Source organism: Pezoporus wallicus, unplaced genomic scaffold (genome assembly GCF_028554395.1).
Source record: "Pezoporus wallicus isolate ANWC-B61680 ecotype Strahan unplaced genomic scaffold, APGP_CSIRO_Pwel_v1 contig_5261, whole genome shotgun sequence".
In the NCBI taxonomy this organism is placed as follows: Eukaryota; Metazoa; Chordata; class Aves; order Psittaciformes; family Psittacidae; genus Pezoporus; species Pezoporus wallicus.
This window is the reverse complement of record NW_026642423.1, coordinates 9173696-9197911: the sequence shown is the minus strand read 5'-3', so window position 1 is coordinate 9197911 and position 24216 is coordinate 9173696. Positions and strand designations below refer to the sequence as shown.

General features: G+C 36.5%; 1 protein-coding gene across 1 annotated transcript in view; it reads right to left on the bottom strand.

Annotated features, from left to right (window-relative positions):
- The window catches only part of CCDC93 (coiled-coil domain containing 93), a 52208-nt gene that overhangs the window by 19410 nt on the left and 8582 nt on the right, over positions 1 to 24216 (bottom strand). The window contains exons 5-12 of the mRNA XM_057430334.1: positions 21493 to 21591; positions 20081 to 20137; positions 13430 to 13530; positions 10780 to 10819; positions 9272 to 9364; positions 8749 to 8799; positions 7650 to 7736; positions 2943 to 3059 (exon numbers count right to left, since the gene is read on the bottom strand). Of these exons, the coding sequence (XP_057286317.1) occupies positions 2943 to 3059; positions 7650 to 7736; positions 8749 to 8799; positions 9272 to 9364; positions 10780 to 10819; positions 13430 to 13530; positions 20081 to 20137; positions 21493 to 21591 (645 nt within the window). The remainder of the gene's footprint in view (positions 1 to 2942; positions 3060 to 7649; positions 7737 to 8748; positions 8800 to 9271; positions 9365 to 10779; positions 10820 to 13429; positions 13531 to 20080; positions 20138 to 21492; positions 21592 to 24216) is intronic.

Genomic DNA, 24216 nt, shown 5'->3' with positions numbered 1-24216 from the left:
TCTACCAATTTGTGTGGTTTATAACCATTTTTCCTCCCTACTCCAAATTGCTTTCTTCTTCTCAACAGTACAGAGAATGCAAGCAAATACATACATTCATGTGTCTGGGAAACTGGCAGAGGAAATTACTTGCACCAGGCATGAAAATGTAACTCACTCAACATATATATAGTTTGAGGCATATTCGGTATTACTAATATAGTAGCCACACTATGATACAATTTCCTAGAATATAAGAGCCAAGTACTTCCAAAAAAAAAAAAGAAAAATGAAAATGAGAAAACCTTCTGAATATTTCAGAAGAGCTGCAAAAGCCAACCACAACTGCTAAGCACATTTACCAGCCTCTCCTACAGCTCAACTAGGCAAGAAAGATCAAGGAAACAGCATGGCTGGAGAACTATGCTAGTGAACATTTTCACTGTTTGAAACCTGAGCTTTCTGTTCCAGTTTCCTAATGCTACTCTTACTACACAATTGTACCTAACTTGTCCACCCCAATGTTAAACTTCAGCTAACTGCCTCCAAGAACATGAGCTGTTCTCACAATGCAAGGGCTGGGGTGCAGTGTTCTAACACATGCATTCATTCAAACTGAGCATGCCTTCTGCTATGTCTACATACTGCCTGCAGACAAAATGTAGATGGATGTAAGCTGGTGGACACAACCAAAATCTGTAGAACTATACTAGAACATCCTTAAACCTGTGCCACCTTTTATAATGGGGCTGTGCTAAACCATTGCCATTCATGACAAACGAGGCTTATCTGGAACAGATTTGCAATCTGCTAGCTCAGAACAGATTCTGTGAGGGAGCCTTCATCTGTCTCCATTCTATAATATACACAGCACATCTGTATCTCCCTTCATATGTAGTTGCCTTATAGCCTTTTAAAAGAGTTAAGTGTGACAGAAATGTACTGCAATGAGTTAGGATACAATGAACTTCATTCTCTTTTTCCCCACTTCTGAAATTGAAAGATCTCACACTGTAATTTGTGTTTCTACTTCAGGAAAAAAAAGAACTCAAACCAACATGGCAATTCACACAATTTAACTGTCTGTAAGCCCATGTTATGATTTTTGAAAGCCTGACACTTCAGCTTGCATTTAATGCTAGATATTGTCAATACTTTTTTACTAACAGTCATCATTTTGAAAAAAACAGTAAAGTTATGCTTGACATAAACAGACATGGAAAATTGATATTACCAAAGTGATAAAAGACTACAAACTAAAGTTTTAAAAAAGGTGTATTTAATTTCAGATCATAATATCATAATTATACTATACCATTATACGTTCTCATATTCCACTCTAGAATGGAGGGAATTGTGACAGACATGGTTTACATTCAACGTAAAATAGAAATAATAATTGTAGTGTTATTGATGAGGAAAATATGCTTTTCTTGAACAGATGGGGCATGCTAAAGGGCAACACAGAAATGCATCAGTTTAAAAATGAAACTAGTTCAGTGTGTTCCAAAAGAAATGCATTCTAATATTTATCACTTAATACACTGTCATACTCTACCCTTCCAAAGTCTTTTTTTTTTTTTTTTTTTTTTTTTTTTACGCAAAATAATTTAAGAACGTACACTGTTTTTTCATGAAGCTTATTATTAAAGTTAGAAAAAAACAAACAAAGAACAGGACAGGGAATTTGTCTTTCCAATTTCTTGTGCACAAGCTTTATTTCTATATCTTAATTTAAACTAGGTATTGAATGTTACTCACAGACTTCAAAAAATGGTTCACAGCATATGCTTTTCTGAAAGGAGATTTGAGCTTTGAAGGGATAAATATCCTTAAATAAAAAGCATTATTGCACTGTTATAGAATACTTTATTCTCATTTTAAAAATAAATAAAAAAGTAGTCAGGTCTACTAGTGGCTGAGCAGGAAGGCTTAGCAGGGAAGGCTTTCAAAGCTACCATTCCTTTACCGCTGTTTGAAAGACTGAACCTATCACTGTCTCATAAAATGTGCCACACAGACACCTATCTTTCAGAGCCCACATACCACCACCATTTAATAGGAAAACACAGTTAAGATGTAAGGGGTTAAGACATTACTGACAAGAGCAGAGCAAAACAAATGAAAAAAACAGATGAAAGTTGCTGAAGCAGTGATGTATTTGACAGAAGTCATCAGCAACTATTTTTCCTCAAGTACTATTTGGGTTTTGGCAACCTCTGCCAATTACTGACTCTGATGCAGTATGTTTTCATCAGATTCTGCAAGCTAAAGATAGCATCACACTGATTACAGCAGTATGCATAATTAAAAGCCGCATTTTATTAATGGCATAGCTTTCCCACTTGTACTTTCCTGGGGTTAAATGGCAATAGTCTAAGTAGGCTGAAATACAGGAATTGTGGCTCTTGCTCGTCAAATTCAAGAGCCGTTCCACCCCCCTAAAACAAATGTGAAGATGTGAACCAAGCAGTGACTGTGCAAAAACACCCCCAAACAAACAAGCAAAAAAACCCCACCTTAGTCAGTGAGACAAGCTGGCTCATACAAAGGGCAGGAAGTGATACAAATAATCTGTGGCATATTTTAGTGAAACTTGCTAAACTGTTCCTGTGAGAACAGCCCATTCAACACTACAGCTAACAAGTCAAATAAAGATACTACGTTTTTCTCCGAGGTATGCAAAAAAAAAAAAAAACCAACCAAAAAAAAAAGTTAAAGCATGATTTGGTTAGCTAGCCCTCTTCTCACAAACAGGGCTATACAATTCTCTAATGTAAACACAGCCACATTGTCTCCATAATAAATGTGCAAGCAAGACGTTCAGAAATGCAGAAATAAATGTTCAGTATGACAAATTGATGGTACAGAAGACAGCTTGCAAATCTTTTCTGGATGGCAAAAATTTTGTGACCAGCTACATTTATTAATGTTTTCTTCTTTATTAAACACACAATACTTACCTCTTCCAGGAGTTTGTTTTTTTGCAAAATCTGCTTATTCAGAGATGCCACCTTCCTTCTATGCTGTTGGGCAGCTCCAAGCCTTTCTGGTCGCTCCTCAGCAGAAAGCTCAGATTGCTAAAACAAACAATAACAACAGCCTGATGGACCTCACACCATTACTCTTTGCTTCTTCAGTAGCTCAGAAAATGCCAAAATGGGACATACCTGTGATATTCCTTATCAAGAGCTGTTTCCCACTATACAACAGAAAGAATGACTTACCACTTTATCTCACATCAAGATAAGGAAGTGGCTGAACAACTGAATTCTATCCCAAAGTTGACAGGTAAATTAAGCTAAAAATAAAGTCAGGTGCCCTGGGTGAGGTGGGAAATACTATAGTAAACTAGAAGAAATACATTTTTCACATGAGCATTACAGTTAAACCTGGCCTGGTACAGTCAGTTCTTAAACGGAAGAAATTACCAATATGTCAAAAAACCTCCTTAAGCAGTGTTATTTACTGAACTCATTGTATCAGATGAGGAATACTGCTCCATACCCCAATTAACAGATCTAGAACTTGAAAAATTCTATATTTAGATTTTGAAATACTGGCTTGGATGTATCTTTATGCTGTATGACAATGACATACTCAGCATGGTAGATACATTTACCGCTCTAAGTGGTTTCTTTTTTTTTTTTCAGTGTGCATGTGTGTACAGTTGACGCTAGCCTTTGAAAACTACTCAATCCAGCATGCATTGCCAAGAAAGTGTCTCATAAAACATAATGAAGACAACCATCTGGACCCTGTTCTCTCTGAACTGTGAAAGGAAAGCTGCCAGAAACCTTCTTTACCAGGAATAGCATTCATAATAGAAATTGTGTATTTGTGGTAGACAATAATTAAATAATAATTGAAAACTGGTGATAGCTAGATGCCTACGTGATTATTTGCCTAAGCATTGTTTGTATCTTTTGGAAGTCATCACTTAAATACATCCATCTGTTTTGGTAATTTGCTTCATGCACCCAGACTTTTTTTTCCCAGTTAATCCATTTTCCAGTATTTTGCTAGAAAAATGGTTAATCTGTAAGTACTTCAGGTGCTAATATTTGCAGAGTCTGTCAAAGACTTCAATACCAAGTGCTTTTTTGAATATTTACCAAATGTTGGCAAGCACTACAATGTATAATCAGCAGAAATGGTACAAGAAGAATTAAATACTCCTCACTCATATTTGCTCCTGGTATCCACTCAGGCAGATAGGTAAGCAGATGTTTCCTTAACAGCTTAATTTTAAATGAAAATAAGGGGCAAAACCTGTCTTCCTCTTCTCCGTTTTCTATGTTATTCATATCGAGAAGCAGCTTAATGATTTGTTAATACTCCTACATCCACAGAAAGAAAAGACCAATTCTGACATCTTAACCCAGCAATTCACAAACTTCCTTCACATATGTTAGGAAAGGAAAAATGCCTCTCAGCAGCACCTGTTAACACTGAACTATTCGACAAATAAACACTCAGATGTACTTAGTCCTCTCATTATGTAGCCAAATCACATTCCCTCATCATGTCATGCAATCTAAGACCCCATCCTGCTCACCATACATTCTGCCTATCTAATATGCATACCATGCAAATCAAGAAAACTGGAAATGCAAGAGAAAGAAACATCAGCTAAATCAACCCAAGACTGATCTTGCAAAAATAGTTAAAATCCATACAGTACAGGTTTGGTATGAGGAAAAGCTCATGTCTTAAGAAGTGGACTGTTACAGCTTACTTGAAATGGGAAATAACCATCACTGTAATACAGAGGTTTCTGAAAAAAAAAAAAAAATCCTTATGGACTGCAAACAAAAAAGCTAGGGTTAAACCTCATGCAGTCAAAGTGGGCCAAGGATCTGCTCTGCAGTGACACTAGAGCTTTAAAGTTACTGAGAAACTGGGTTCCAATTTGTGGAGAAAAATGCATCTTTCAGCAGAGAAGGAAGAAAACACAAATTATAGAAGCTACTTTGCTTTTGACAATACTGTTGTTACTTGGTCTCTTACTAGACTGAAACAACAGTTGCCTTTTGAACATAATGTAGGAAAGCTGTAGCTGAGCACTAGTGTATGACTGTTTATTAATTTGATACTCTATCTCAAAACAAGAACTTAAATTACATGTGATACATGGATACATCCTTCAACACACTATCCCCACCACCAACAGGTGTAGACTCGCTTCTGCATTCTTCTGCATTCCCTGCAACTGCTCAGTTGCCCTAAAAAGATACAGCCCATTCAAATAAACAAGACCAATTCTGTCATGGGCAATGAGGATATTATTGTTTAAGTTAAAACACCATATTAATTATGCATGAAGATCACTTATCTATGTCAGCTCAAAAACTGCTAGCTAAAATAAATGGCTAATTCTAGACTTAAAAATCCTGCCTCCCACTGTTCACATGTAAAAGTTTTAAATGGGAAGGCAGAAGGAAATATATGCAATTGTTATTCTTTGTAATGAGGTTCTCTCACACACATTACTGCTATAAACTTTCCTACAATTAAAGAAAGAGAATTCAATCATTACAGAACTTCACATTCTTAAAACCAAAATACAACTGAAAACCAATGAAAGAGTATCTGTACAAAACCACAGACTTTGTAGCAGTAAATAATTTTGTTTATCTCTTCATGTTCAACCATCTCCTACTAGCAAACAGATTTCAGAGGTGTAGGTCTGTCTCTAACTCCCTCATAACTGCCTCAATTGGAAGGCCACTGTCTGAAGCCCACTGGGAAAAAAAAAAACAACAGTCTCCAAGCTTGGAACAGCTCATATCTGTTTTCAGTAAAGTTCCACATAAATCTTTCCGGTCATTTCAATGTAATTTGCTGACACCTTTCCTTGCCCCTTTCTAGGGGCTCAGGAACCCTCCGATTCTCACTTTATCACTGAGGGTTTCCTCAAACTAAAAAGATATAAAAATATCCAATTTAGTATTTTCCTTGAAAGACAACAAATAAACATATTAAATTATTGAAATGCTTATTGTATGCTACTTCAACTGGCTGTGTAGGGTGCACAGTATTCTTCAATGTAGGATTCTAGAAGCCCAAAAATATTCCGAGTCAACATCCTAAGATAGAAGCAACTCACAAACTACATTTAAAACTGTTGATGAGGATCCTCCTTCAGGCATTTTTGAAGGGGGTAATTTTGAGAGAGCACTTCTTGAGTTTTAGCATTCCCTAATTTTACTTTTCCTCCTTTTCTATTCCTAGCAAAACCACCTGTTATATATGACTATACTTGTAAATTTGCTAAAACAGTAAAATCAAAACTACTTTGAATAACTGGCCTTAGAGAGCTGCGATGAACAGACAGATAAAAGCCATGTCTTCTGCCAGGATTTTCAGGAAGTGAGGCACAACCAAACTCTTCCCAGTTTACCCAGCAAGTTAACACAGCAGCAGAAAGAAAAGACAAATGCAGAAAACTGTATGCACTGACTTTCTGCAAAGGTGCCACCTTGTAAGGAAGGTCTTGGCACATGGCAACATCAGATCTACAATTTTCTTTGCCAGGTATCTTCACTGGGGAATTATAAAGACTCTGGAAGACAAATAAGCACTGTGCTCTTCAGACTATGTATAGTTACAAGGGATTAAAACTATTGCAAGTCTACATATCCAAACACTGCTGATGCTTTAATAAACTGATAACATACTTAACTCTTTTTTCCAGGTATATGCATGCATACAGAATTTTTTATGTTGGCCATATCTAATAGATCTGAAAAGCAAAACATTTTTTGGTTTGATGTGAATCAGTTCTTATTTTCCAGAGTATTAATCATTCTTCTACTATAATAGTCAAGGTCCTGCTGCCTTCTCTCAGAACAGAAGAAATGTAACACTGAAATATGACCCTTGGGCTTCTGTTCTTCCATTCCCTTTTAATAAAGAAAGAACAAGAATTTGTGATAGACTACGTTGAGTTATAGGGTTTATCTCCCAAATGGGAAAGCTCCATACCTCATGTGTCAACAAAAAGAAAGAAATATGAGAAGACTATTGGACAAATAAGAGCTTCCTATAACTCGTATCTGGCAGTGATGTATTTTATGTATTAATTGCTTGAAGAGCAAGATTTTCTTTTCACATTGCTGTAAAAACAATTACAGTTGAACACAATAAATGGAGCTAATAGGCACATTTAATTGCCTTGGATTCTAAAAGCAACAAAGTTCTGGTTTTAATACTAAATTCAGGACTAGAGACCCAAGGCATGACAGAGAATTGAAGCCCAGAACAAGTAAGAGCCCAGAGTCTGAAAATCTGCTTGGAGGAGGCCTAGACTTTTCTCTGAGCAGGACTACAGAACTTCTATGCTTAGCATTGAACACATTAAAATGCATTAAGAGTGTAGGTCTTATTTGAACAGGTATCAACCCAGGCCCTTCTTTGTTCATTAAAACATTTAATCAGGTGCTTAAAATCGAACACAATCCAGGAACAGGTACTAACACACTAAAAGCTTGTGAATGTTTAAATCTCATTGAAATACTTTCCTGAATCCTGACTGTACTATCTACAGCATATATGAAACAGTGCTGTTTCAAAACAATCATGAAAATTAAGTTCAAAACTTAAGGCCTAAATTAACAAGCTATCAAACACAACTTGGTAAGCCAAACACAATCAGGTAACACACTTACCTTTTCAGCATATTCTGACACTATTTGCTTGATCTCATCTGACTGGAGTCCAACAATCTGGCCAACTGTGCTTGCTGTCAATTTGCCCTGCAATGGTATCAAGAAAACATCTGGAATTTTGCAACTGCTTGTGCTTTTTACATGGCAATTTCCCCAAGCTCCAATTTTAACAGAAATTACAAAACCTTCACACTGGGTAATAATCTCTAGCCATAAAAGACCGTGAAACATTCCACCCCCAAAAAACTTCACTGATGGAAATTCCCATTTACAACCTTTTAACAAACTTGAATTCAGATTTTCGAAAACCTACCTAATTCTATTCTGTACACTGAATTTTTCATGTGCAGTAATAAAACTATTAGACCACATTTGGAGCCAAACTATGACAATACAGATGTGTGAAAGAATGCACCTTTTGAATTGGATGCATGCACAAAAACAATCTTCAAGCAAAACTGAATTCTACAGTGGATTTCAGTAGAAAGCATGTCATCAACTTTGAGACTAGGCTAATTACCACCTTTGCTTCTGTGACTTCAGAATAAACAGAAACAATGTTGCACAACTGAATTTCTTCCCAGTCCTCTCAGTCAGGTTCCATTGTATCATCAACTACAACCAATTAAGAAAGGAAGATATGTATACAGTATTTTCAGTGTTTTAGACTAATGGTGGTGTTTGTAAATATTTTTCAGTTGCTCTGAAAAACACCTGGAAATGAAAACAATTTTCCTTCACTCTTCCCAGTAAAATGATTACTCCTGTGGTTACCTTCACAAGATAAATAAAGATCAATCACACTGCATCTTGGGTAGCTGCAAAGCAATGTCTTTCCTCTAAAATTCTCCTTGCAGAAATTATTTTAAAGAGGCACTTATTTATATTGCTTTCATTATTTCAAGGCAAAAGATTAAGTCACCAGCCTCATAAAAATTACTGTCATCCTATTTCAACCATCTTTTCATGCACTCCCTTCATGATAATTTAAACACTGTCATTCCAAGATTTCAGACTCATAATTAACCCAATTTTAGGAATAATTGGCATAATCAACTATAATGTAAACAAAGCTTTATCAGTTTTAAGTGCTGTTTACCTCTTCTGTTGCCATTGCAGCCATTCCGGTCATCAGAGTTTTAATGCGAAGCTAGGGCAAAATATGAGGGATTACATGTGATAATTTATCTTTTGTCATTTAACTTGCTTCTGCTTAGTAGCAAGGACACATATATACAATTAGTATCATATAATATGCATATTTTATTGCATGTAATAGCAGAGTAAGTCTACAAAAGTTAAAGAAGAGATGGCTGAAGTTACCAAATTTAAGGAAAATTTGTTGTAGTAGTAAAGGTTCAGAGTATTCAGCTCCCACTGTCAACTAAAACCTGGCCTTTTAAAACCACTCAGATTCCAATGCAAAAGCACTGGTTTTGGTATTAAATATCAAATATTTAATGTTGGGCATTAATTTCAGGTCCCATATTCTCCTGTGAGTCAGAATCCTCACTTCAGCAAAGCTTAGTGATTTTCTCTCTTTCAAAGAAGGACTGTCCAGTGATAACTGATGCCCTCCCCCCACATCAGTAACATCAATGCCTACTATTGATGTGGCACACCTCTTCAGCAGCTCGAAGGTCATCTTCATCACAAGGCTCAGCTTTTCCTGCTGCTGCAAGCCCTGGAGGTACTGCAATTTTTTTATCTTCAGCCTTTTAATGAAGAATTAAGAAAATATATCTAGTTGTAGTATTCTAAAGTATTAAGGAGGACGGCAAGAAGAACTTTGCAACACAGCTGTTCTGTTTTTATGAATACATTTCAGCTATTCATGCTAACTGAAATGTAACCCCCTCCTTGATTTCACAAGAATTCCAGCTGTTCAAGATGGGTATCTAGCTTAATCTGGGCCAATCTGGGGCAATGATCCTTTATTACACAGCTTTCTGAGAGCAACCAACCTCACAAGACAATTACTTACCCCAAAATATAGGGGAAAGTGGTTGGGTATTTTCTAACATATATCACGTATATATATAAAACGTATTTTCTAACAATATCACAATCATACAACATCAAGTGTTAAATTGCCTAGTTCAGTGAGAAGAGTAGTAAGAAGTGGTAACAGACAAACTTCTAGGTCACTCTAGTGCACCACCAACCTGAATAATCTTCCACTTCTGACTTACCGGAGATTTAATTTACACAGCAATATGATGACGGTCTAATACACAATATTTCAAAGTCAGTAATGCTTTGAAGAAAAAAAAAAAAAAATCAACTCTATAAAAGTCTACTCTATTAACTCTATATGACTGCAGTCTGGCAATTACTTTGAGGAGAAAAAGGTATGCCTAGATTGGAAAAACATCTCCATTTCTAAAATTTAAATGCTAGATTTGTCTGTGGACTATTGAGACAACAAAGAAGTGCAATGCCAATATACTCAATGTACTGCTGGGTCCACAACACACTTACTGCATTTCTTCACTATCTCTGTCTGTAATAAAAATTTGTAGCTAAAGTAATATCTGCACTGAAATAATAAAACTGCAAATACTCTGACAAGGACATTTTATGATTCCATAATCATCAAAAGCACAGCAAGGATGCTACTTTTCAAGAGGCACTATGATTTATTTATGACATGTTACCATGTTTCTCTATCACATTAAAAAACACGTTATGTAATAAATGCCTACAAAATTTCTTACCAAGCTGAATGGTTCTTTGAAAAATAAAGGAAAAACTCTTTAATGATCACATCATGGAACCTTTAGTTAAAAGTTACTCATTAAACAGACAGGATATGTCATTACCTCACATTAAAAACCAAAATCAAAACACCTAAACTCCCTTCCTTCTAAGCAAAAAAATAAATAAATTTTGCAAAATGCAATGTTTAATTACAAACAAAAGAAACCCTTTCAAAAAGGAGGTTAAATTGCATCTTTCATGGCATGCAGATTTTTAGTTCCAGTTTACCATTTTTAAGAGATGGTAATAATAGAAGCTGCAGCTGGTTACTGTTGTATTCCTTTAAGCTCTTACAGTAACCAACACTTCAGTAAAAACAGTGCAATTCTTCCCACAATTTGAGTATTTAAAAATTGTGTATTTTTTTTACCTGTTCTGTTTTTCCTGCTTGTCTGCTAAATCCATATCTCCTAAAAGAACAATAACAAAATGAAAGACATTGGTTTTTTTATAATGCATTAAGTTTCTTCAATTTTCAATGTAAGAAATGCACCAACAGCCAAATTCAGGTTAGTTTTGGAATACTTCAAATAAACTAAATAAGCAGGTACTGCAGCATATTTGAAGAATGATTTCAGCTTCATCTATTCTTTCCATTATGGTTTCCAAATCTAGACATTTCATGTTGTCTTATAATGCTCATGAAAGGAAAAAACAATGTTCTCTTTCCATTTGGAAGTTATTCCTGAGCTATTATTAGCTATATACAACTGAATACTGGAAAGGCTTCAGGAAATCGTCAATACAATCTCTACTCCTCAAAACATTCATGTTTGTGTGCTTTGATGAATTCACAATTTCTTTCTGAAGCATGGCATTCAGAGCTTTAAATACATATTCAAATAGACTTCTTTACATCTGTTGGTTTGGTGGTTTTTTTTGAGGGAGAAAAAAAAATATCATTTGAGCTACGTTGTTATTTTGGAAATACTACCTTATAGAAAAAAACAGGTAGGAAGAAATTTTAGATATGATCTTTGGCCTTACAAAGCACTAAAGCCATCATCAACACAGATGTGGAAACAAAAGTGATGTTCCTGACTAACTTACAGCTACAACTGTCGCTCTTATTTGTCCAGTTCCTTAACTACTGCAGAAGCAGGAGCCATTTAGATGATAACCAAGAGGCAGTATGGAGGAGAAAAAAAAAAATCCTCTCCTCATGATTTTCTGTGACTGCAGTCTACATGCAGTAAAACAATGAAAGGTTCACTTCAGCCATTTTAATTCTAAAAATTTTCAACTCTATTCCTAAATCTAACATTTAGGATTTGCCTTTTTCAGCAGCATTCTTGTTTCCCTAACAGTGTTGAAAACTGGACAGTAATCCCCACTGCCCCCACAGATTTCCACGAGTAATCTTGGAGTCCTTGTACTCTTGATAATTTATTACTAGGTTCACAGTAGACATACTATCACCTTCCCTAAGGGTTTCCTTCTCTACCAAAACATGTGAAGCAGATATTTGTGTATCTTACTACTGTGGTTTTCTTAGATGTTCTTTATTTTTGCACCATACAAAAAATAGTTTTCTGATCACGAGTTTTATGCTTTGAGAATTCATTAAGAGATCAATACCAGAACACATTTAAATCCAGCAATTATTTTCTTCCACTTCCATCCAATTAATGTTAAGCTCTTCATATGAAATAGATAATTGTATGGTCTTTCAATAAGCCCTGTCCTTTCTATCATGAATTTAAATAAATGTCTTTCCAACATCAAATACCTCTTCTCCCTTTGTTTTTCTGCTAGGGCTCTGATACACTGTCAAGGTCACCTCCGCGAATATTGACTCAAAGAGGTATTTTCCTTCCCCAAAGCTCACAATTTCTTGGTCATCTCATTAATCCCAAGCGACTTCTCATGTGTGTGTACTGATGCACACTATACAACAGAAGAGTTGTTCTTTTGTATTTTCAATGCCTCCTACTTTTCTATTCTTATTTCCTCTGCCTGTGCTTCAACTCTCCATCATCCATTTTCATTGTTTTTTATATTAAAGATTTATCTTTTTTTTCCCCAGCAAAACCAGTTTTACTTGGGTCCCAACTATTCCCCAGTACCTAAAGCTAAAAAAATTGTAAGAATCTATAAAAAAAAATCTTTCATTTATTTATATTTTCACACTACATAGTGATTTCAAGTTTTGCCTTAAAAAAAAAAACAAAAACAAAACAAACAAAAAAACAACCAAAAACCCTGAAACAAACCAAACCCTAAAATTACTCTAGAAAAATCATACACATGAATTCCCTTAAAGGTCATAAACTGATTAATACTTTTTTTGTTGGGAGATGTCTGTTGACACCAATATGGAGTAATGACATTGAAACAGTACAAGAACTATAAATAAAGAGACTGGGAATACACCAGGACTTTGTTTTTCCATACCAGCTCTTTGGATTCCTATGGTGAGCACTTCAGAGGCAGCAATGACCTGATCTAAATCTAGATATTTCAGTAGGCATGTTTTCTGCTGAAGAGTCAGGAAAGAAAGCCACATGCCAAGTAGAATAATACCTGACACTATCACCAAATTACAAATTCCATTTTCACTGGGGAGGAAGGAATCTGACTCTAAAATGGATGAAGTAAATCAAGCCTAACGCTACTAGCATTAGAAAAATAGCAAGACTCATTTTTTTCCCCCACTTTCTGGGATTGCTCACAAAGAGGCAACACTGATTGACAGATGCTACCTAGAAGCATCATGAATTTAAGATACTTTTATGAAGCAAAGAACAAGTATGTTAAATAAAAAAACCTCAGCATAAAATCAGAACTTGGGCTCCCACTATTAAATAGCACACATATGAGGACTGTCCAGTCCCCAGAGAATTTATAAGGTAAGCAAACAAAATCTGAAACCAAAGTGAAGTCTGAAACAGTTTGATTCTCAAGTAGTAGGGAAAAAAACCCAACCCAACCAACCCAAAAGCTACAATGCAAATTTTATACAAGATGCTTTTAAATACACACAATACAAACCCCACAGACAATTAAATGAAGCCTTTCACCTGCCATATTCCAGAAGTGTAGCATGAACCTTTGATTCTTCATCTAGCAGTTCTTCAGCTCCCTTCTGACGTTTATATTTTCTCTGGGGTTTGTAAACCTCCTGAAAGACAGTGAATGAATTCAGAGCTGGTAAAAGGCTTTTCTGAAATAAATGAGTTGTTATCTAGAGTGACATATATACCACTGCATGCTTTCCAGCTCCATATACTTACCCAAATAAACATCTTTCTCTTTTCGGAATTACATGATAAAATCTCACTGAATTTACTTCTAAACAATTTGCTACAGGACATGTCTCTCCAGGCTTAAAAAAATTACAAATTGGTATTTAGCAACAAACATAATTTCTTCAACCATCTCCCCCACTATGTTTGAAAAAAAAGTGAAAAATAACATAATCAATATCTATTCAATATCTGTGATTTAGCTGATAATGCCAGTGTCTAGAAATGCACCTCCTTTACAAGTTAATACTGATTTGTAATCTCTGATTAGACACTAAATGTAATTATTACATTAAGTAATAATTACTCAATGATCACAGGTTACGATGGAGTTAAAACAGATATAATTGCAATTTAAGAACAAAATATCTTAAGACATTTGGTATTAAAATAATTTGATATCATGGTATCTCAAAGTGACCCTACTGCTGGACAACAGCCCATCAAATATAACAAGGGTTCACAACATTATTCTGTGCTGATAGAGCTACTTCTAATTTAAAAACAAAATGGAAACAAAAACGCCATTATCCTGACTGTTAACACAGACACAACTGCTACAGCACTGTAAATACAGCCTATATTAAAGTACCTTTTTATAGATAGTACCTTCCATATAGATAACTGTGTCACTATAAAAAGTCTACACATACAGAACAACATTAGAGAAATTATTCTAACTCAGGCACAAAAAAACCAAAGCTAAACAAAAAACAATCAGCAATCCTTTCTCTGAGAGCTTTGGCAGATTAGAATTTGGAACCAAGACAACATTTACTTTGACTGGAACTATTTTTGCTGCTTGTTTGGTGAAAGATTAGGGTGCAGTGAGTCTGTAACACAACATTTCTGTTGCTGGAATACAGATCTTGACGTTGACTGAAGTCTAGTATTTAGTGCTATCCTGCTAGTACACATAGTAAAAAAAAAAAATCTAAACAAGAACCTGTGACCTCAAAGTTTTTTTTTTTTTTTTTTTTTTTACTCCAGTTCATATTTTTTAAAAGTATTCCCCTTAATCAGTTAAATTACATTTTCTCTTCTCCTTTTCCTGAAATGAAATCATAGCCCTTATCACAGCACAGAAAAACTTCATCATCGCCATCAAATAATCAGCATCAAAAAGGAACATGACCCTCTCTTCTGGTCTGTTCCACATTAATATATTTCAAATATATGAATTTTGAATAGATGAATTTAAAATATGCTTAAATATATTTTCAAATTTAGATTACATATATTTTTAAATTCATCTATTTTAAATACATTAATTTAAATATATGAACCCTTTGAGGGCCAGAATGCTTAGGAGAAATACATTACAAAAGCCAAAATTGAAATGAAAGTTTGGTCTTTCCACATATACATTTAAATTCAGAAAATTATATTCACATGGCATAAAAGGTTCAATGCAAGAAACTGCAAAGATTCTAAAAGAAAATAGAAAAAGATTTTTTGCTTGAACTGACTTTTCGTACAAACACAAACTATTATTTTCAACAAGCAATTCCTACACCATAACATTGCCAAAATAGCTTTCAATCTTTTCAAAGGCATGTAATCCCAAAGTAGTAAGTGAAAATAGATAGTATTCCTTGGCAAGTGTCTCCTGAATTTGTCAGTTAGCTTTTGCAATTTTTACTTTATTTTTGATCTCAATTTCTGTCATCTTTGTTTCCAGGTATTAAATCTTGCTACATTTTTGATTGTCGAATGAAAAAAAACTTTTTATGATCAAGAATCTCACACTTAATGTACTTTCACACCTACAGAAAAGCAATGTAAGTTATAAAAAAAATTATAGCTTTTAGGATGACATTCTGTATCATATCTGTACCATACAAAGTGTAGACATCATACCACAAACATTAATCTTGGCATCAGATAATTGAGTACTTGAACAAGACCACTGCAAAATAATCTCAATCCACTAGTCAGTCACCTTTCAGCAGCTATAGTTCCTTTTCCAATAACCATTACTAATATTTAATAATCCCTTTTCTAACCTTTCAGCCTGAGCATGACCATAAATCTCACTGTATTGTCCCCTTGAGGAGAAGAGGACAGGCCCTTAGACCAGTTATAATAATGAATTCAGGCAACAGAGTAATCTTTCAAACTTGGTGGTCCTCTTTTAGGAAAGTGGATTTCTCTTTCAATTCCAATGCATAATAGAAAAGCAACCTGCAACAGAGCCTTCATCTAATAGCTGCCACCTTTTTCCAGTTCCTATGGATAGACTGGTAAGCTTTGCAGATTCTCCCCTGAAAATTCATTTTGTTCTCCTAGACTGCACTCATGCCTTAATGCCTTAAGAGATCTCATTAACTAATCTGCCATTAACAAGTCAGGTGCCAGCTGTAGTTATAACAATAACAGATATAATTCTGACAGAGCTCATGTTTAAGAAAGGTGTTTGTCTAGCAATATCCTGAGTAATGATGTCAAAATAACAAACTACAAAACTTCATTTACCATGAAGATGCACCTAAAAACTAGAGATCTGTGATCCAGAGGAAAAGACAGAATACACCTTTATCAACCCTGAAGATAGATCAAAATTTGGGAGAGCAGCCATTATGCTGAAAGGCAGGAGAGCTATTCAGAGCTATTTAGACAGGGCAGGCGAGTGGTACAAAATACTATCAAACTTTTAAGATTGCATCCCACATGGCATCCTTGTCTCTAAATTGGAGAGACATCAGTTTGATGGATGGACTGCTTGGTGGATAAAGAACTGGCTGGATGGCTGCACACAAAGAGTTGTCTTCAATGGCTCAATGTCCGGCTGGAGACCAGTAACGAGTGGTGTCCCTCAGGGATTGGTGTTGGGACCAGTCTTGTTTAACATCATCGTTGCTGACATGGACAGTGGGATTGAGTGCGCCCTCAGCAAGTTTGCCGATGACACCAAGCTGTGTGGTTCGATTGATACCCTGGAGGGAAGGAATGCCATCCAAAGGGACCTTGACATGCTTGTGAAGTGGGCTGATGCCAAACTCATGAAGCTTAACCATGCCAAGTGCAAGGTCCTACACCTGGGTCAGAGCAATCCCAGGCACACCTACAGGTTGGGCAGAGAAGAGATTCAGAGCAGCCCTGTGGAGAAGGACTTGGGGGTGTTGGTTGATGAGAAAATGAATATGAGCCAGCTTCAGTGTGCGCTTGCAGCCCAGAAAGCCAACCGTATCCTGGGCTGCATCAAAAGGAGCGTGACCAGCAGGTCGAAGGAGGTGATCTTGCCCCTCTACTCTGCTCTTGTGAGACCTCACCTGGAGTATTGTGTGCAGTTCTGGTGTCTTCACCATAAAAAGGACATGGAACTGTTGGAACAAGTCCAGAAGAGGGGCACAAGGATGATCAGGGGACTGGAGTACCTCCCATATGAAGACAGGCTGAGGAAGTTGAGGCTGTTCAGCCTGGAGAAGAGAAGGCTGCATGGAGACCTCACAGCAGCCTTCCAGTATCTGAAGGGGGCCTATAGGGATACTGGGGAGGGACTCTTCATTAGGGACTGTAGTGATAGGACATGGGGTAAGAGGTTAAAACTTAAACAGGGGAAGTTTAGATTGGATATAAGAGGAAATTCTTTCCTGTAAGGGTGGTGAGGCAATGGAATGGGTTGCCCAGGGAGGTTGTGAATGCTCCATCCCTGGCAGTGTTCAAGAACAGGTTGGACGATGCCTTGGGTGATATGATTTAGCGTAAGATGTCCCTGCCCATGGCAGGGGGGTTTGGAACTAGATGATCTTAAGGTCCTTTCCAACCCTAACTATTCTATGATTCTATCTTGTTTTCCTCACTTTCCATTATCTGTTTCATTATTGAACCCTGAAAATGGAACTGTTCCCTTAGCTGCAGAAGTAGACACATGCATATCCACTCGAGGACCATGACCTATAAATTTTATAGTAATAGCCCTAATATAACAGGTAAGTGAAAACCAATTCACTAGCTTCAACCACCAAAGAAACACATAATTTGGCATACATGTACCTGCTTCATTGTTGCCATGTCATTCTCTTCAAGCACTAAAAAGCAATTCCAGAAAACATGCAGATAGATATGTAAAGGAAACCCAACTAAGCACCATGGGACTTTAGACAAGCGATTTGAATGGACCCGATGTTTACTACATAACTGCAAACTCAAAGTAGATTGCATTCCTTCTTTTCAGAAAAGGTCTCACAAATAAATGCATTAATAATACAGGGATCCCTTCATCAATGTTAATCAAGTATCTTCTGTATGCTTTCAAATTACACCAAAAATTCTAGGTATTGATGTCTCATAACAGCATTGTTAATACCTTGTATCTTCAGTTACAAGGTTGGTATCAGCCACTTGGACACAGAATCCTTGATGCTACTAAAGACAACGCACGTAGAAAATGGACACATTTTAATCACTTCAAAAATTAGGACAATTATTCTGAAAGTTGAAAATAAGCAGATGCTCAATGAATTTCAAGTGCTAATTGATCCAACACACATTTGGAATTTGCTTTCTTACATAGATTTGCATTCTCTCTCAATTTAAAGGGTTATAAAGGTGCACAAACAGAACAATAATAGCCATTCACAAGGGAAGCTAACTTGTAAAACAGAACACAGATCTCACTAGGAAGACAAGTATTGCTGGCTGGAGCAGAAGATTCACTCAATATCTGCTAATAATTAAAAAACCCAACCAAACCATGGGGAACAACACTCAGAGATTGTAATTGAAAATTTAAAAGCAAGAGTAATTACACAAATAGATTAACAAGGGATTTGCATTGGTCATCACCTGGAGACTTTCATAGCAATGTTTTTTTCTATAAACATACACTGTAATTCAACCACATATTAGGTTCAATAGCACTCACGTCATTAATATGAAAAAACAGCTACCTCGAAAACATGACAAAAGAGTGAGATGACTTGTCTGGTCTGTTATGTAAGCTATCATACAACTTCTTATATTGACACTTAACACCTGTTCCACAGATGAAGAGTGCAGGGTGTCTAGCTAGAGCTATCTGAAGTTACAGAACTACATAATGGTTGAAGTTGGAAAGGACCACCGGAGGTCATCTAGTCCAACCTCCAGACTTAAGACAGGTTACCTAGAGCACGCTGCTCAGGATCGTGTCCAGACAGATCTTGCCTATCTCCAGAGAAGGAAGGAGACCCCACAACCTTTCTGGACAACCTATTCCAACACTCAGTCACCCTCACAGTTCAGGTGGAACCTCAAATTTCATTTTATACTCACTGCCTCTTGTCCTGTTCTCTGGCACCATCAAGAAGAGTCTGGCCTCATCCTCTTGACACTTTCCCTTAGGATACTTACATGCATTGTACGTGTGCAAGTATCTGTACACCCTGACCCTCCTCTTCTCTGGGCTGAACAGGCCCAGTTCCCTCAGCCTTTCCTCATACGAAAGATGCTCCAGACCCTTAATCATTCTAGTGGCTTCTCATTTGACTTGCTCCAGGAGCTCCTTATCTCTGCTGTACTGGGGAGCCCAGAACTAGATGCAATACTCCAGATGAGGCCTCTCCAGGGCTGAGTAGAGACGGAGGATCACCTCACTTGACCTGCTGGCAATGCTCTTCCTGATGCAGCCTGGGGTACTGTTGACTTTCTCGTGCACAATGGCACACTGCTGACTCAGGTAGCATTGATTTTCTCAGAAGCATGGGGTTTCCTACCTACTGAATAGCCTTGGAAGTATCCCGTTCAAAACACACCAAGATTTCTCATACCTTCCGAAATGATGGCCTGAGAATTTATCACACGCTAGCTACACATCTGAACTCAGTGCTACAGTCTATGTATTTTAAATGTTACTCCCTGCAGTGTTCATGAACAAGCGTCCAAAAAAAATACAAAATGTTTATTCAAGATTTAGAAGAAATGCATCTGAAGAGGTAGAACATTTCCCATATATTAGGGAATCACAAGAGGTGATACCACATTTCCCAACCAACATGTGCTACTTGAAGAAAGTATTTTCAAAGTAGGGTATTTCCACTACTAATTACAAGGAGTAAAAACGACAAGTGCTGAAATGTAGACATTTTAATTGAGATCACTGCTATTTTGTTAAAGACAAACAGTCCAACTGCTGATAGCTTCAGAACAAACAGTCTGCTGAGGGTTTAACAGCTTATAAGCCACTTTGTGGCTTTTGTTTGAGCACATGGAACTCCACATTATCTCTGCAGACTGTTGATACAGATTATATATTCATACAGTGCACACCTAACAGGTTTTCTGATATGCTGGTATTTGAGACCTGATTTAAATATGAAGCTTGACATGTAACTTAACTGAGGCCTCATCATGAGAAAACCTAGGACTCGCTGTATTAAAAAGAATTTACCACCACCATTTCTTAACTAAACCCATTAATCGATCATAAAAATCTAAAATACTTACAAATATATCAGTGACAGCTTTGATAGCCTTCTCTTTTCTTTGCATAAATTCACCATCCTGCAAGACATTAATGGAGGTGATTAAAAATACCAGGAACGGAGACTAAATCTCAGACACTGTAATGAGTTTAGCAAACTAAACTGCCAAATAGCTTCTAACCAAATTATCTGGTGAAATGTTAGTGGTTTCCTCTAACACAGAAATTTATTTACTTCCCTCATCAGATGGGTGGTAGATGTTTAAAACTGTATCCAGAAATACAGTCTTTCTGCTTTCTGCTTATAAAGTACCTGACACAAATGCAACGCCAGCCCACTACCAGAGTCTCAAATAATTCCTACACTGTGAAGAAATGAACTTAGGCTGGATTTAATGTGGAAAAGAAAAATTTCCCCTACTCTTATTTCAGTTTCTAAGCATTAAAAACAATAAAAAAAATATTATCTAAACCACCCAAAGCTAATAAAATCCAGCTGTCTTTCCCAGCACTAAGTACATCTACCTTTAATGCTGTTACTGAACTAGAAACAAAACTTGGGTCCTAGGTTTTAAATATGGAATTGCCTTGGGGTATGCATGAACAGAACTGGTGACTTTGCACTAAAAGCACAAACCCAAGCTCATTCTAGCCCTTCTCCTACACCAAGGAAACTTGTATCATTACTGCAGAATAGTAGGAAGAAAGGATCACAACACTGTTCTAAGCATGTAATTTCAAAACAGGTGGTATCTGACTATTAGAAGAAATGTTATTAAGGTATCACAAATGGTGTAAAATTACTCTTACCACTACACTTTTAGATAAAACTCTACCTATCACTCCTCTGGCAATTATATTTTAAAGAGACAAATGTATTTCCTTTTAACCCAAACCTGTCCCTCTCTGTCTTTCCTCAAATTCAGTTTCTGAATGAAGATTTTTAGGAATCTAGTTTTCAAGAACAAATTTTAGGGTTTGGATACAGGGAGACAGGAGATGACTTTGAACAGTCTAAAACAAAACCCAAGTTGGAGAAAACTGACAACACATCAATTCTCATTTAGCTTGATCAGCTTCTTCAGAGCATGCCAGGTGTTTTCAAACACATTTCAGGCAACATAGCTCCAGTCACACAGGCTGTATACTGCATAGAGCTCTATATCCACTCCAGAAGCAACCTACCTGGCATGTCAGACTGACAGAAAAGTACCAAATATTGCAGAAAAACTAAGGCAACTATAAAGCAAAAGTTAACCAGTATCTATGAACTCTCTCTCAGAACATTTTGAATTTCTACATGGATTCCTCTAGAACTGATTATGAAAACAAAAGCAAAGGCAGATCTGGTATACTGGGCTGATATCAGAGCTGTGAAGCTGGTACTGCACCTAAGCATCTGACATAACAGAAACAAGAACTGGTTTAATCTTACCTCAGGTAGTCTATGAGTTTTTTGAAACTGTGATATTGAGTAAGAACGGATATAATCTCCCATTTCTTCCCTTGTTTCTATTGCACGTTTTACTAGCCACTGGAAAAAAAGAAAGTTTGTATCAATTGAAAGGGGGGGAACTAACAGCAGCAAATATCAAACTACTGCATAATTGGTTTTAATTCTTTTGTATGATAAAAGCTAAAGGCACATTTTAAGCACACAAACAAGAACATTTATTTGTAAACATGGTGATTCAGAGATCTACTAACAAAGTGCTTCAGTATTAGCTATTTCATAAACTTCATATTTGCTCTTCAATGTACTAAAAATAAAGCATAACCTAAGAAACCATGTTTTTTCTTATAACCGGTTTTACATTTAAAACTCTAAATACCCTTGATCTTGCTGGACAACAGCAAACCATACAAACCTCAATGAGCCATACTGTTCACACCACAGTGGGATTCAATAGTCCAAAGAAGAACAAACTGCCTTCCCTTATAAACTCATTAGAGCAAAGCTTGGTATCGCCCCCAGAAACCACTTTTCTAAATGTTATTTGTAAATAGTGTATTGCAAAATTACTTATTTTGTTGCATGATTTCCCCCTTTTTAGCTTGCACAGTAACTTCTCATATACTGACTTGCTTTTTGCATTCTTATTATTTTTGTTTTAGTAAGTATGGAAAGAAAATTCTATTGTGAATTTCAGCTATTAGGAATTCTTAGTTGACAAAATCATTTATAAACAAAAACATACGAAATCTTCTCAAGCATAAACAAAATTCACTGGAATTTTGCCAAATGAATTACTGTAATCCAAGTATTTGTATCTTCAATAAATTCATTCCAAAAAAGAAAAATGGAGAGTATCTGTGGAATAGAAATGGATGTGGGCCACTTTAAACATTATTCTTTTAGCCTGCATCTTTAAGAAAGGAAAAAACCCACAAGATGTACCCTCAAAAAAACCCAAAACCTGAAGTGCCCTCCCAAAACTCTGAGTTGCATGAAACATTCTAGCAGAAGACATCTACTACTTAAGCTAAAAGTATGTTTTTAAAAAGTACATTTCATCACACTAAGTAGTTATATTAGCAATAGTATTATTACTTGTTAAACATTAATAATGTTAATATAAAAAATAATGTAAATATGAAAATACAGAGTAATACGTAATATAGAAAAATACACAGTAGTTCATGAAACAAAGAAATGTTAATTTTCTGGCTTTTTCTTTTCATCTGTACCATGGAATAGCCAGCATACTTCACAACTAACCAGACCAGGAATTCAGCTGTACCAGTCTGCACAACATACATCTTCTTCTACATTCAAAAAACCTCAAAACTCTACTGTACTTTAAAAGCTATTGATCTTGTAGTCCTACTGGGCAGGCCATACTGAATAAATAAGAAATCTCTCAGTACTGGGAAGCATTTCGTTTACAGCACATACACAAAAATGTGTCTACATGCATACAGGGTTCGCAGTCACAGAATGCTTGAGGCTGGAAAGGACCACCGAAGGTCATCTAGTCCAACCTCCCTGCTCAAGAAGGGTCAGCTAGAGCACATTGCTCAGGATCATGTCCAGACAGCTCTTGAATATATCCAAGGAAGGAGACTCTGCAACCTCTCTGGGCAACCTATTCCAATCATCTCTCACTACTCCAAAGAAGCCCTTGGGAGCATACTTTAAAACAACAGATATCCCAGGTGGCTTTTATATAGTCTGTGGGCTTTGTCACAGTCATCCTCCTACAAAGCAAGCTTGAACTGTTCATAGCACCCACCTCTATCAGCCTGAGTGGGAGGAGACAGGCTGAAGCTCTACTGGAATGTGAAGCAATTAGAAGTTGAACAGAAAATGTTCTTGGCTCTCAGTGCCAGGACCCAATACTGAACCTGTCTTGTATCAGTCGTTCATTATACTCTGACATAAGACACCATCTGGAACATGATCTCATCTCACTAATCTTGGCTGTATACCAGGTAGAAGCCAATATAGCTAGGTTATGTGCATTCCTATGATTCTTTTTTTCTATTACAGATCACTTACTGTTTTCAAAAACGGCAGCTCCACCATGAAAATACATATCTTCAAGCCTATGAAATGTTCAAGAATAACCATGTCCGTATAAGAAAAAAAGACTTCTTCTGACATCTATGCGACCACACAAAAAGCCACAAAAGACTGAAGTACATTTTAAATAATGCTGGAGAAGATAAATCTTGTGGGCTGTTGACAGCCCATGCAGGAGGTCACATAAGAGATCAGATCAATCTCAGGATCCAAGTTTGAACCAGCAACTGTCTTCTCTGCTATAACCATGAACCCCTGGAAAGTGAGGGGAAGATGATGACAACGAGAGAAAACGCAGACTAGTAATTAACAAAGCACATCTGAACACAAGTTTGTGTACATTCTTTTCTCCGGGAATATAAGCAGAATTTACTAGTAATAACAGCACCATTTTTGGCTGCTGAAATCTGTTTTTAGTGTGTATATATATATATATATATATACACACACACACACACACTCTTTTTTTTTTTTCCTAAGTTCTGCTACAGTCTATGGCAGTGAGCCAGCTCAATCTAATATTCTTCCTGTAGGGAAGGATTAATTCCTCCCATCATGTTCACCACTCTAGTTTGCACAGTGCAAGAGCTTTTGGGACACAATGCCAGGTAGATGAAAGAGATTCTGTATTATTTG